General features: G+C 34.1%; 1 protein-coding gene across 1 annotated transcript; it reads right to left on the minus strand.

Moving 5' to 3' along the window:
* Positions 1-7,948: 7,948 nt before the first annotated feature.
* Positions 7,949-10,755, minus strand: LOC110890942 (probable splicing factor 3A subunit 1). Its single transcript, XM_035980059.1, has 3 exons — positions 10,739-10,755; positions 8,749-9,524; positions 7,949-8,279 (listed from the first exon to the last, which is right to left on the minus strand). The coding sequence occupies exons 2-3, from the start codon at positions 9,502-9,504 to the stop codon at positions 8,169-8,171; spliced, it is 867 nt and encodes a 288-aa protein (XP_035835952.1). The 5' UTR covers positions 9,505-9,524; positions 10,739-10,755; the 3' UTR covers positions 7,949-8,168.
* Positions 10,756-13,539: the final 2,784 nt, after the last annotated feature.

Here is a 13,539-nt window from a genome sequence, read left to right on the forward strand (position 1 = left end):
TTCATAAATAGGGAAGTGTTCACAAATGAACCTAACCCTATATATATATATATATATATATAGGATAAGGATCATGTGAGAAGTAGTAGGCTATTTGAGAAACTTGAGAAGCATTCTGTACCACACATTTTCCTTAAGCAAAAAAATGCAAAAAAAATGTAAAAAAAATGCAAATTTTTTTTTTTTTTTTTTTTTTTGGAAAAATCGCAGGTTTTTCTTTAAGAATTTAATTTTTTATTTATTTTTTATTTAAATTTTTTTTTGGGATTTATACACATGTGTATATTGTTAATCTTTTTAACTATACATATATGTATATTGTCAATTATACATATATGTATATACATGTTTAAAATTGAAAAATAAGTGTTATTTAGGGTTTAGCATTAGTATTTAGGGTTTAGCATTAGGGTTTAGGGTTTAGCATTAGGGTTTAGGGTTTAGCTTTATGGTTTAGGGTTTAGCATTAGGGTTTAGCATTAGGGTTTAGTAATAGTATTTAGGGTTTAGCATTAGGGTTTGGCTTTTGGGTTTAGCATTAGGGTTTAGCTTTATCTTTAGGGTTTGCATCAGGGTTTAGCATTAAGGGTTTAGCTTTAGGGTTTAGTTTTAGCTTTAGGGTTTAGCATTAGGGTTTAGCTTTAGGGTTTAGAATTAGGGTTTAGCTTTAGGGTTTAGCATTAGGGTTTGGAATTAGGGTTTAGCTTTAGGGTTTAGGGTTTAGCATTAAGATTTAGCTTTAGTGTTTATGGTATAAGGTTTAGGATTTATAACACATATTTTTTCAATTTTAAACATGTATATACATATATGTATAATTGTCAATATACATATATGTATAGATAAAAGATTAACAATATACACATGTGTATAAATCCCAAAAAAAAATAAAAAATAAAAAATTTAATCCTTAAAGAAAAAGCTGCGATTTTTCCCAAAAAAAAAAAATCACCTTTTTTTTGCATTTTTTGCTTAGGGAAAATGTGTGGTCCAGATTACTTCTCAAGTTTCTCAAATAGGGTGGACTTCTCTTAGGATCCCTACCCTATATATATATATATATATATATATATATATATATAGGGGACCGCTAGAATGAGAACCACCCCGAGTTGTAAGAACCGCGAGAACCACACCATCCGGGTCGCCGTTTACCACGATTTTTTTTTACAACTAGATGTGTGTATTATAAACACATCCGTAAAAAAAAAAATTTTAAACGTCGCGCCCGAGGGGGTAGTTTTTTACACCACAAGTTTGGTGTTTTTATTTTTTTTTTCTTTTTTCTTTTTTTTACACCAAACTTGTGGTGTAAAAAACTAACCCCTCGGGCGCGGCGTTTAAAATTTTTTTTTACGGCTGTGTTTATAATACACACATCTAGTTGTAAAAAAAATCGTGGTAAACGGCGACCCGGATGGTGTGGTTCTCGCGGTTCTTACAACTCGGGGTGGTTCTCATTTTAGCGCAATTCTATATATATATATATATATATATATATATATATAGGGGAAGGTTCATTTGAGAATAAAATTAAATTAAGAAGAAAAAGAACAAAGGGGACAAATGTAAAACATGAAATAGTTTTTATCTCAACTCATTTATTATTATCTTTGACTAATTAATTAGTCATAAACACTATCATCCTCAACACTCAAATTTTTGCTTACACACATCAAAATTTATCCTACACTTTTTGAAATTTATCCTACACATATTGGAATTTATCCTACAGAGCTCGTAATTCATCCTACACACCTCGTAATTTATGTTACACTTTAAAATATATATTTTTTTCTTTTTTTGAAAAATATGTTTTTTTGAAAATAAGTTACAAATTTAATGTAGTTAGCTATTAAAAAGGAAGACTACCAATTAATGATCCATCTAAGTTTACCATTATACCCTTACACTAATATTAAATGCAAAAATTAAATGAAATAAAATGAAGCATTTTATTGGTCAAAATTTCTTCTTTTTTATTTTTACAAAAAATTTCTTCTCATTTGAACTCTCCACTATATATATATATATATATATATATATATATATATATATATATATATATATATATATATATATACAGGGTTCCGCTAAAATGAGAACCACCTCGAGTTGTAAGAACCGTGAGAACTACACCATACGGGGCGAGGTGGACCAAATTTTTTTTCACAAACGTAGATGCGTGTATTATAAACACATTTGTAAAAAAAAATTCAAAAAAAAAGTTTTTGAGCACCACAAGTGTATGTTTACGGGTACCGTAAATTTTCCGTAGGATTTACGGTACCCGTAAACACAAACTTGTGGTGCTCAAAACTACGCACACGACATTTTTTTTTGAATTTTTTTTACAAATGTGTTTATAATACACACATCTACGTTTATGAAAAAAAAAATTTGGTCCACCTCGCCCCGTACGGTGTAGTTCTCACGGTTCTTACAACTCAAGGTGGTTCTCATTTTAGCGGTCCCCTATATATATATATATATATATATATATATATATATATATATATATATATATATATATATATATATATATGCACATCTATCTACTTTTATAAAAGAAACCATCTTTTGCACACGTATCATTCATTGAAGGTATACTCAAATCTATACTTATCTTACACATGGTTTTTAAAGATATAACTCTTTTTTAGATTTATTCAACATGTGTAACATACGGGGTTTTTAAGGATGTAATTTTTTTATTATTTGCTAGATTTATTCAACCCGATTATACACGAGTTTTTTAAAGATACGACATTTTTAGTATTTGGTATACAAAATTACATTTATTTAATTTGTGTACTACACATGGTTTTTAAACTTAAGTTGTACTGTGTTGAACCGAACTGACAATTAACGAAAACCATTGTTTCGGCATGGGTTTTATCTGAACCGGCATTGTTATTCGTGCTAGTGGTATTTTTGTAATTTATGTCAACTCTTGAGTTTATTTTTGTGTTTATCTATTGTTGGTTAACTTTTTTTTAGAAAGACAAAGCAAACCACCCCGGGTCACCATCCGAGGGCGGGATCCCCCATGCATCTTAGTTGAACATGTTGTGACCAGGCCTACGCACCAATCACTACATAAAACCCCATTAAGGCAGAAGCCCGTGAACAACCGCCCGAAGACAAGACGGTGTGTGGGTAAAACTAGTGTTGTATTCACAATATAGTGCTTTTTAGATACTGTGAGTTATATCTACTAGCTATAACGTGTTGCTACCGTGAAAAAATAAGACCAACACTAACTAAAAAAACATCGGTGTTGTTATATAACTTCGATGTCCACAACAACTCATCGTAATTTCATGTGTTTGTTTTATGTAGCAAACCATGTTTCTTTTAAGCCTAATCGTGTTAATGTTAATCGTTTTAATGTCACTGACTCAATAATTTATAATTTAAGTTCAAACGCCCGCCACGGGACGCGGGCTAATTTTCTCGTTATATGTTATATACTAGGTTAGTTCCCCGTGTGTTACACGGGTTGAACAATTTAAACTTTATAATAAATATTTCTTGTAAATGCAAATCAAAGACGGAGACATTTAAATACCAAATTGACATAAATGGGTTAATATAAATATGATGTATGTTAGTATTATAAAATTCATCAAAAAAAATATGTAATCAAACTGTCGTTGAAAATAATACAAAAATAAATATATTATATAATACTTATTATTGTATTTACGTATTACATTACATTGATGTAATGAGAAATAAATTTTTACAATTATAACTCGCATGTTACCAAAAGTAATTTGAATCCAAAAATTATTCACATAGTTCATAAATATTTGTAAATTTATTTGTACACAACATTACATCTTTTATTCGTAACTTTACTATCTCTATCTGAAATTAGTAGTTTTACCTGTCTCTGCTTTTAATTATTAATAATGTCATTGATCATGGGTGAATCCAGTAATGCTAAAAGCAAACCAACCTTGGATAGTGACTGACATTGGCTTATATTAATTGTCATTGCAAAACCGACAGATAGTGCAAGTGGAGATCTATGGATATATGGTCACAATGCAACATAACAAAATTAGGTGTTGATAGCAAAAACGGCCACTGCTTACGCACATTCCTAGACTGGCTCGTAGACTTTTTCGGTAACTTGATTAGAATCTCATACACAAATATATCAATATTAGAAAGGTACAATAATAATAATAATAATAATAATAATAATAATAATAATAATAATAATAATAATAATAATGGTAGCAATTATAAATAATACAATAGCAGTGATAATAAGGAGATTAATAAAACAATATTACTTTTTGTCATACATTACATTAATACTTATACTACAAATATAATATTTATGTATAACAACATTATCCCCTATATAATTTATCAAGTTTTGTTATCCTCACAAATCTACTATTCAACTTTTCTCTCTTTACTCTCTCTCTCTCTCTTTTTTTCTCTCATTGGCTATTTGGTTTGTCTCTTTCTTAAAATTTGTAACACTCCGATTTTTTTCATGCATTAATATTAAAATAATAGTTTTCTTTTTGTATTATAACATGATAGTGTCCAGTAAGGCTAAAAGCAAACCAACCTTGGATAGTGACTGACATTGGCTTATATTAATTGTCATTGCAAAACCGACAGATAGTGGAAGTGGAGATCTATGGATATATGGTCACAATGCAACATAACAAAATTAGGTGTTGATAGCAAAAACGGCCACTGCTTACGCACATTCCTAGACTGGCTCGTAGACTTTTTTGGTAACTTGATTAGAATCTCATACACAAATATATCAATATTAGAAAGGTACAATAATAATAATAATGGTAGCAATTATAAATAATACAATAGCAGTGATAATAAGGAGATTAATAAAACAATATTACTTTTTGTCATACATTACATTAATACTTATACTACAAATATAATATTTATGTATAACAACATTATCCCCTATATAATTTATCAAGTTTTGTTATCCTCACAAATCTACTATTCAACTTTTCTCTCTTTACTCTCTCTCTCTCTCTTTTTTTTCTCTCATTGGCTATTTGGTTTGTCTCTTTCTTAAAATTTGTAACACTCCGATTTTTTTCATGCATTAATATTAAAATAATAGTTTTCTTTTTGTATTATAACATGATAGTTTACTAACCACTTAATATGGAATTTTGTAAAATAAAGGTGCTTATTAAAATGTTAATTAAATAGTAAATTAACTGGTTCAAAAGCAATTTGAATGTATCCTTTATTGTTTTTTTATGTATTGATTAATATTTGTTTATATAAAAATATGTAAACTTGAAATAGATTTTTTATGTATTGATTAATATTTGTTTATAAAAAAAATATGTAATACTTAAAACAGATTAATGGATTTTGTATTTTAGAAATTTTAGATTGATTTTTAAATAATAGTTATAAGTTAATAAAGTAAATAAATAATCTACTTTTGTAAATATTAAAACGTAAGTGAATACGATTGAAACAAAATGTTTATAGATGATGATTTTTTTATATAAAAATATGTAATAGTTAAAATAGATTAATGGATTCTGTATTTTAGAAATTTTAGATTGATTTTTAAATAATAGTTATAAGTTAATAAAGTAAATAAATAATCTACTTGTGTAAATATTAAAACGTAAGTGAATATGATTCTGTTTAAATGTTTATAGATGATGACTATGTAAATAAAAGTTTAGATATTCAAATGAGATTATTGATAGAATATATGAATTTAAAATGTATATATCGTAAGTAATTTAAATAGGAGCTCTGATATATTTAGATACAAATTAGGGTTTTGATAGGTGAACCTATTAATTTGTATTTGAAAATTAAAATTTGGATAAAAATATTAAGTGGGAGTTAATTTATTTTTTTCAAGATTTAAGGATTAATTTTTTTTTTTTTTAATTTAGGATTAACTAATGAAACTAAAAGGAATGTGTTTAAGACGGGAAAATAAAATTCTAGATAGCCTCAATGATTGTCATGTGTCTCAAATTGGTTTACTTTATTATATGTATAGATTAAACACTAATTCTGGGAATAATAATCATACACATAGCCTCATTTTTGTGACATACTTTTTTGCCATTTCAACCCCTCATCTATATAGAATTTATGTTTTCACCCTTTAACTTTCTAGTAACTCTGTTTCCTTGATAACTTTTGTGTGTTGCTTTTAAAAAAACGTAGCGCGTGACTCTCTTTTAAGTATTTTTGCGAATATTTCAGTATAATTTCTTTCTGAAAACGTAGTTGTATTCATCATGAGTATTTAAGTATCATAAGCTAAAGTGTGTGTCAGCACTATATATTCCGGTACCACAATGAACCGTGCTAATTGTGATGAGTAAAGGTTCCACGGTTTCTTCCTCGAGCTCACAAAATTTGCAAACTAGTGACGGATCAAGATATTCCTTCGAGCTAGGGCGGAACATGTATATTTAGAGTCGAAACAAAAATATATAGTAATTTTATTATCCAAAATGGAAACCTATTGAATGAAAAGTGTTAAATTGTTTGTACCCTTAATTTGCAAATTGACATGTAACCTTTTCAAACAAACCCCAAATAAAACCATAATTATATTTTGTTTTTTTTATTTTGGACTCTCAAGGTTTTAATAAAAAATTAAAAACTACATGTATTGAATAAATGTTGGTCACCCTAGTGCCCACTTGTATTGTTGAATGAAAAGTATAACCCTTTGCAAATGGACATGTCACCCAAATAAAAACTTTTTTTTATTTGGACTCAAGTTTACTATAAGGTGAAGAGAGTGCCATTCACTTAGAGTAAGTATCCTAATTGGACTGGGCAATCAGATTTTGCCACATGTCAAGTACCCTAATTGGACTGGCCAATCAGATTTTGTCACATGTCAAGTACCCTAATTCACTCTAAAGTACCCTAATTGATGGCGGCACCAACCCTAATACCTCAAACTACCCTAAACACCTAAATACACACAAACCAACACACACATCCCACACAAAATGTCACACACCCGAATCGGGCTCCTGGAACCTATTCGGTTTTGGTTTGATACCCGAACAAGCTACTCGAAATGTTGGCGGCACAAGTACCCGCTCGGCTACATACCCTAATTGGAGTACCCTTCAGGAGTACCCGAAGGAAAGGGTACTCCGTATACCCTAAAAACTAATTGTATTGACTCCTGTGTTGCTGTGGTAATTGCCAGTTTGGAGGAAGTAGAAGGTATTTTACGCTGTGATTCTAATGACAATTTGGTGAATACGGGTCGCTCGAAATAAAACGATTTTCGAGCAGGAGGACGTGTCATTGGAACCGGATTTTTTTGTAGTAACTATAAGTGCAAACACAGATTGTGGATTGCTTGATCATCATATTCATACATGGTTGATAACTCTCTCTTAAAGAGATGGTACACCTACAGTGTTGCTAGACAAAAATCAGCTTTATGAAAATTGCAGTTAAGGTGATTTTGTTTTTGAGAGATTGGGGTGGTTAGAGACACTCCTATTCAATAACTCTGACCAAATATATGAGTGAGATGAGTGGGTAAATGTCCACATTACGCAAAAAAATCGGGCCTAGGCGGGAAATATCAGCCAATTTTTTACATTTCCGGTCAGATTCCGACGAACTTGTCGGAATCTTTTAAACTTCCGGCAAAATCATGAAAATTTCGGCTAAAACTTTTGATTTTTGACCAAAAATGTGTATAAAATATTTATAACTAACATTTTTATAAAAATTACATATAAAAATGTGTGTGTGTGTATATATATATATATATATATATATATTTAAATATGTAAAAATACATATAAAACTCCGATCCGATTAATCCCGACTAGCCGCGATTAATCCTAGTCCCCACTCCATCGCCTAGCGATTTTTACAACACTGTCTACAAGTTTGTTTTAATTTTGTGGTGCAGACTCCGTATAGAACAAGTCCGGTTATGTTGAAACTTAAAAGATCTAAAAGCCGATCAAATGTTTAAGGCTTTCAAGTATACATACAACCTGAAAAAGCACAAAAAAAGAAAGTGTAAACTAGGCTAGTTAGTATGTATAAGCAGCACTCCTTACTTGACAATCCAATGCAATGCAATGCAATGTTGCGGTGGTCAGCACAACAGAGACAGCACTTCCCACTCGGTTTCAGCTTGTGTCTAATTGCATCAGGCACCTCAACCTTTCCAGCCTCAGTTCTCTCTTTCTAACACTCTCAGCCCACCACTCTCCAAATGTTTGCCCTTTGCCATCGGGTCCCTGTCACAACCCACACCAATTAAGACGCGAATCTTAAAGCGGATACAATTACAAAAAAGAGTTAATTACACGGTTGGTCCCTAAGGTCTGCATATCCTGCAAGTTTGATCCCCAAAGTTTAATATTTACACCATTGGTCCTAGCAGTTGTAAACTTTAACACGGGCGGTCCTTGAGGAGTTGTGGTTACCAAACGTAACACGGGTGGTCCCTAGAGTTGGATTTCAACAAGGACCACTCGTGTTAAAATCTACAACCTCTAGGGACGACCATTGTTACATTTGGTAACCGCAAGGACCACCCATGTTAAAGTTTACAACCACCAGGACCACCCGTGTTAAAATTTACAACCACTAGGACCAATGGTGTAAATATGGAAATTTGAGGATCATACTTGCAGGATATGCAAACCTCAGGGACCAGCCGTGAAATTAACTCTACAAAAAATTAAAACAATTAAGCTTGCTTACCGGACGTTGAGCCAAGGACGGACCCTCGCGGAGAAGCCGCTGCCTCTTTGGTTCAGGTTCTTCAGGCACGCCATGCTGTGGCAGATTAGCAGCATCCATCATGTTAGGCGGAGGCGAGTATGGAACCACATCGAATTCCCAATTCAGCAGAGTGCATCGAATCTCTTCATTGACTGAATTTACAAACTCTTCCTCTTTGGTCCCAAAAATATCAGGACATATCCGAGCAAGGCGAACAATACTTGCGAAGATCTCGTCATCTTGGGCATGCGTAGTCTCGCTAATCTTGGCAAACAGTCTCTCCTTTTGCTGTTTATACTCGGGGTCTTCCATATGTTGAGACAACTTGTGGACCGGAATCAATTCACCAGTAAGCGGTGACGCAATCGTGGTATCAGGCTCCTCCTCGAGCCTTTCTTCAAACCTCTTCTCCAGCTCCCTCAACCGTTCACTAACGATGGCCTCGTGACCACTCACACTTTCTCTCGACCGCCCTTTGGGCCCATATTGAGCACGAAGCTCGGACACCTGTTGCCGGTAATAGGCATGATACGGATCTGCAACGTTCAGAAAACTATATTTGGGCAGTGCAGCATTCTCAGCAATGATTGCTTTCTCATACTTAGGCCTGATTGATGCGACAAACCTCGCGGCACCGTCCACCGCTCTTTTGATGTCGGGGGGAGGAATTACGACCTCGGTTGATGCAGGGGTAGGGGACCTTTGACCATCCGAATCGTCTTCTGCAGGCAACATTTTCTGCTTCAAAAGTGACACTGCATAGAGCAAAAGGTACAGTTAAGATCTTTGAAATATGACTGTTGAATGAAAATAAATTAGTAGGAAGACGAAAGCAGCATAGGCATAAGCTCATGAATCTAGCAAAGATTTAAAAAAGAGAGGTCATCAAGTCTCAAAAAGCAAGCAGATATAATAATCTCAACCTACTAACCTAGAGCTGATTTCATTCAGGCATTTTACGGTTTTTACCAAACATCTTTTGTGAATTGAATAACAACATCAGTTAAATACAAGCAGCAATATGGATTCGATTTTAGAGCGATACGTTTAAATTGAAACCTAACTTGAGCATTTAATCATGTGAATTACTGGCTGGATAATAGCAGATATAACAATCTCAACCTACAGGCATTTTATCAAACATCTATTGTGCAGCATGAGATAGATCATATGACGGAAAACAAGCAATATCGATCGATTCGATTTTAGAGTGTGAAACGAACACCTTTGAATTGAAACCTAATTTGAGCATTCAATTAAGTATGTGAATCTTAAGAATACCGGCTAATAGCAGATATGACAATCTCAACCTAGAGTTGATTTCATTCAAGCATTTTATCAAACGTCTATTGTGCAGCATGAGATAGATCAAACGCCAAAAAGCAAGCAATATTGATCGATTCGATTTTAGAGTGCGAAACGAATACGTTTGAATCGAAACCTAATTTGAGCATTCAATCATGTATGTGAATCTTAAGAATACAGGCTGGATAACAGCAGATATAACAATCTCAACCTAGAGTTGATGGATTTCATTCAGGCATTTCATCAAACACCTATTGTGCATTGAATAATAACATCTGTTAAATACAAGCAGCAATATGGATTCGATTTTAGAGCGTGAAACGAATACGTTTGAATTGAAACCTAATATGAGCATTCAATCATGTGAATTACTGGCTGGATAACAGCAAATATAAAAATCTCAACCTAGAGTTGATGGATTTCATTCAAGCATTTTATCAAACACCTATTGTGCATTGAATATTAACATCTGTCAAATACAAGCAACAAAATGGATTTGAAACCTAATCTGCGCATTCAATCATGTATGTGAATCTTAAGAATACTCGCTAATAGCAGATATAACGATCTTAATCTAGAGTTAATAGATTTCATTCAGGCATTTTATCAAACACCTATTGTGCATTGAAATCTGTGATTACTGTGAAACGAAATCTGTTGATACGTTTGAATTGAAACCTAATTCAATCATCATGTAATTCATGGCGTGTGTTGATGATACCTGATATCGCAGCCGACGCGTAATCACAGCGAATTAGGGTTTGTTTTGAAGATCGATCCCCAAATTGAATAAAGGAGGAGACCGGAGACGAGGCGGTTTGTTTGTTTCTTTGTGGCGGGTCGGGTAATATGTATATGGGTTTAACCCGCGTCAGCAAACCGGGTCAGGTCTTTCAATATCCAGCCCAACAGCAACTAAGCCCAGCCCAGCAAGTCTTCTAAAAGCTACCTACACATTCCACCCCACATGAATACATACAATCTAGTCGAGAGTAAATTACAAATTTCGTCCTTTACGTTTTGTGTCACTTGCAAATTCTGTTATTTCTGATCTAAAATTGCATCTACCATTCTTAAACTTCAATTTTTGCACATTACTAGTGTTAACTTTTCAGTTAATATAAAGGATAAAATGTGTAATGTTGTCTTTTCTTTCTTTTACCTTTTTTATTTCTCCTTTTCAATTGTTATTTTTATCAAACTTATTTATAGATTTAGAGTAAATTATAATTTTTATTTGTTAGGTCCGGAGATAGGATCTGACAGTGTGATATCAGTTATCTATACACGTAGTGGCGGAATCACCCATGTATAGTCGGTAGAAAGGGTAGAAGAATCAATTTAATCACGAACAATCACACGCAGTTATAATGATAAAACAGTAAAGAATAGAAACACAGTCTAACCTCAAAAGCATTCGTATTATTACGACTGGTACCTTGAAGTCACTAGAACACCCGATCTCAATGTGCTATTCTTGACTTGCTTCCAAGCATGTAACCAGTTTTCATATTGAAAACTGAAAACTGGTTTATATAGTTTAGAAAACACAAAGAACCGGGTGGGTTTTCGAGCTGGGCTTGGCCCACTCGAAAAAACTTAGCTACAACCAAAACCAATACAAACTTAAACAAACTGGCCCAGACTCGAAATCCTAATTTCGAGTCCTATACAACTGAGCCCAAAATGCAATTACAAATTGTTTCAAGTACAAGAAACACAAAACTAATATCCTAGCAGGATCTTACAATCTCCCCCTTAGTTTTGTTGTTTCAGTACATCTTCACCACCAGCCCATGCATGTTGTCTAATGAACAATCGAAGAGTTGTCATCCATTTCTTGCCCTCATGTTAAAAAATAGGATCAGTCAAGATATGTGTTCTTTCCAAATGCTTCATATCTTTCTCTCCAAATCTCAGCAGTCCCTTTGTGTCGAAAAGTGAATAAGTCTGACCACTTTTGCACTTAACTAAACACCCGATCAAGACTTGAATCCAGAAATCCAAATCATCAAGGCATCTATCAAGATGTCGAGAACCTATTGGAATTTGTTGAAGTTTATCAGTTGCAAGCTGATAGGGTTTGACTAGAGAAAACTAGAAGAAGGATAAAAACTAATTCTCTGGATAATCTCCAGGAACCGTATGCATTAGTTTAAATCAAAAGCAAATTACCAAGTTCACCAAATAACCCACAAAAATAAAGAAAAGCCATAATAGTCCCTGGCCCAAGCAACAATTAAAATAAAAACATAAAATACGGATGCGAACGTATCAAGACTTCCCCCTTAACCTACTTTTTGCCCTCAAAAAGTACTTCAAGAACCCTTGTCTTCATCCTCTTCTGCTGCTTGTTTTTCATCATCTACCACTTCAAGTATGTAAAGTTGTTTTTTCTTACACTTGTGCCCCGGAACAAACCTTTCGGTACACCAGAAACATTCCCCCTTTGCCCTTTTTTGCTCAAGTTCATCACTCGTCAAACGCCTCGATCTAAGGATTCCCGGTGTAGAACTTGATGGCTCGGTTGTTGGACTTGGCAGCAAAGGTAGTTTTGAACCATTAACGGGAGGTGTTATTTTAACGTCTTCGGGTTGCAGCCCATCCTCCACAGCGTTGAAACGCTTCATCAAGCATGTGTTGTTCATAGTTTGAATTCTTGCTAACCCATACGCCTCACGTAGTGTTTGAGGCTTGAACATCTTTACCGGCCCTTTTATTTCCGGCTTCAAACCCTTCAAATATAGGCTAACAGCATAAGGTTCGCTAACGGTAACCTTGTTAAGCAAGCGATCAAAACCTGAATTATATTCTTGTAGACCCTTGGCGTTATCAGTAAGTTGAACGAGAGATGCAATCTCTTCCATAGGGTCTTCAAACATTGCATCAGAAAAACGGGCAGAGATCGAACGAACATAGTCCGCCCATGGAACCTCGGCAACCGTGGCATTACGGGTCTTCAAGTAGGCACGGTGCCATTGGAGGGCATCGCCTTCCAAGTGAACCGCAGCACAGCGTAATTTCGAGTCATCGGGGGTGTCATCCATCGAAAAAAAATGTTCGCAGCGATAGACCCACCCCTCAACATCGTCCCCCGAAAATTTAGGGAAGTCGATCTTACCGATACGGAATGGTTTGGATGTTCTTGAGTCACCATCTGGGCCGGAGAAGGACCCGAAGGAACTACCCGACGACTGCACGGCTTTGTCACGCACCGCTTTCAAAATCTCTTCCTGCTGCTTCGAAGATTGTTCCTGTTGCTTCATCAGGGCCGCTAACGCAGCTTGGATATCGTTGATTGCCTTACCATGGGCCTTGAGGGTGTTGTCGATTTCATTATTGCGGGTGTTAGTCATGGCGGCGGCAAGGAATTCCGATGAGGATTTGGGATAGCTCTGATACCCTTGATAGGGTTTGACTAGAGAAAACTAGAAGAAGGATAAAAACTAATTCTCTGGATAATCT

The sequence above is a fragment of the Helianthus annuus genome, chromosome 11 (genome assembly GCF_002127325.2).
Source record: "Helianthus annuus cultivar XRQ/B chromosome 11, HanXRQr2.0-SUNRISE, whole genome shotgun sequence".
Taxonomy (NCBI): Eukaryota; Viridiplantae; Streptophyta; class Magnoliopsida; order Asterales; family Asteraceae; genus Helianthus; species Helianthus annuus.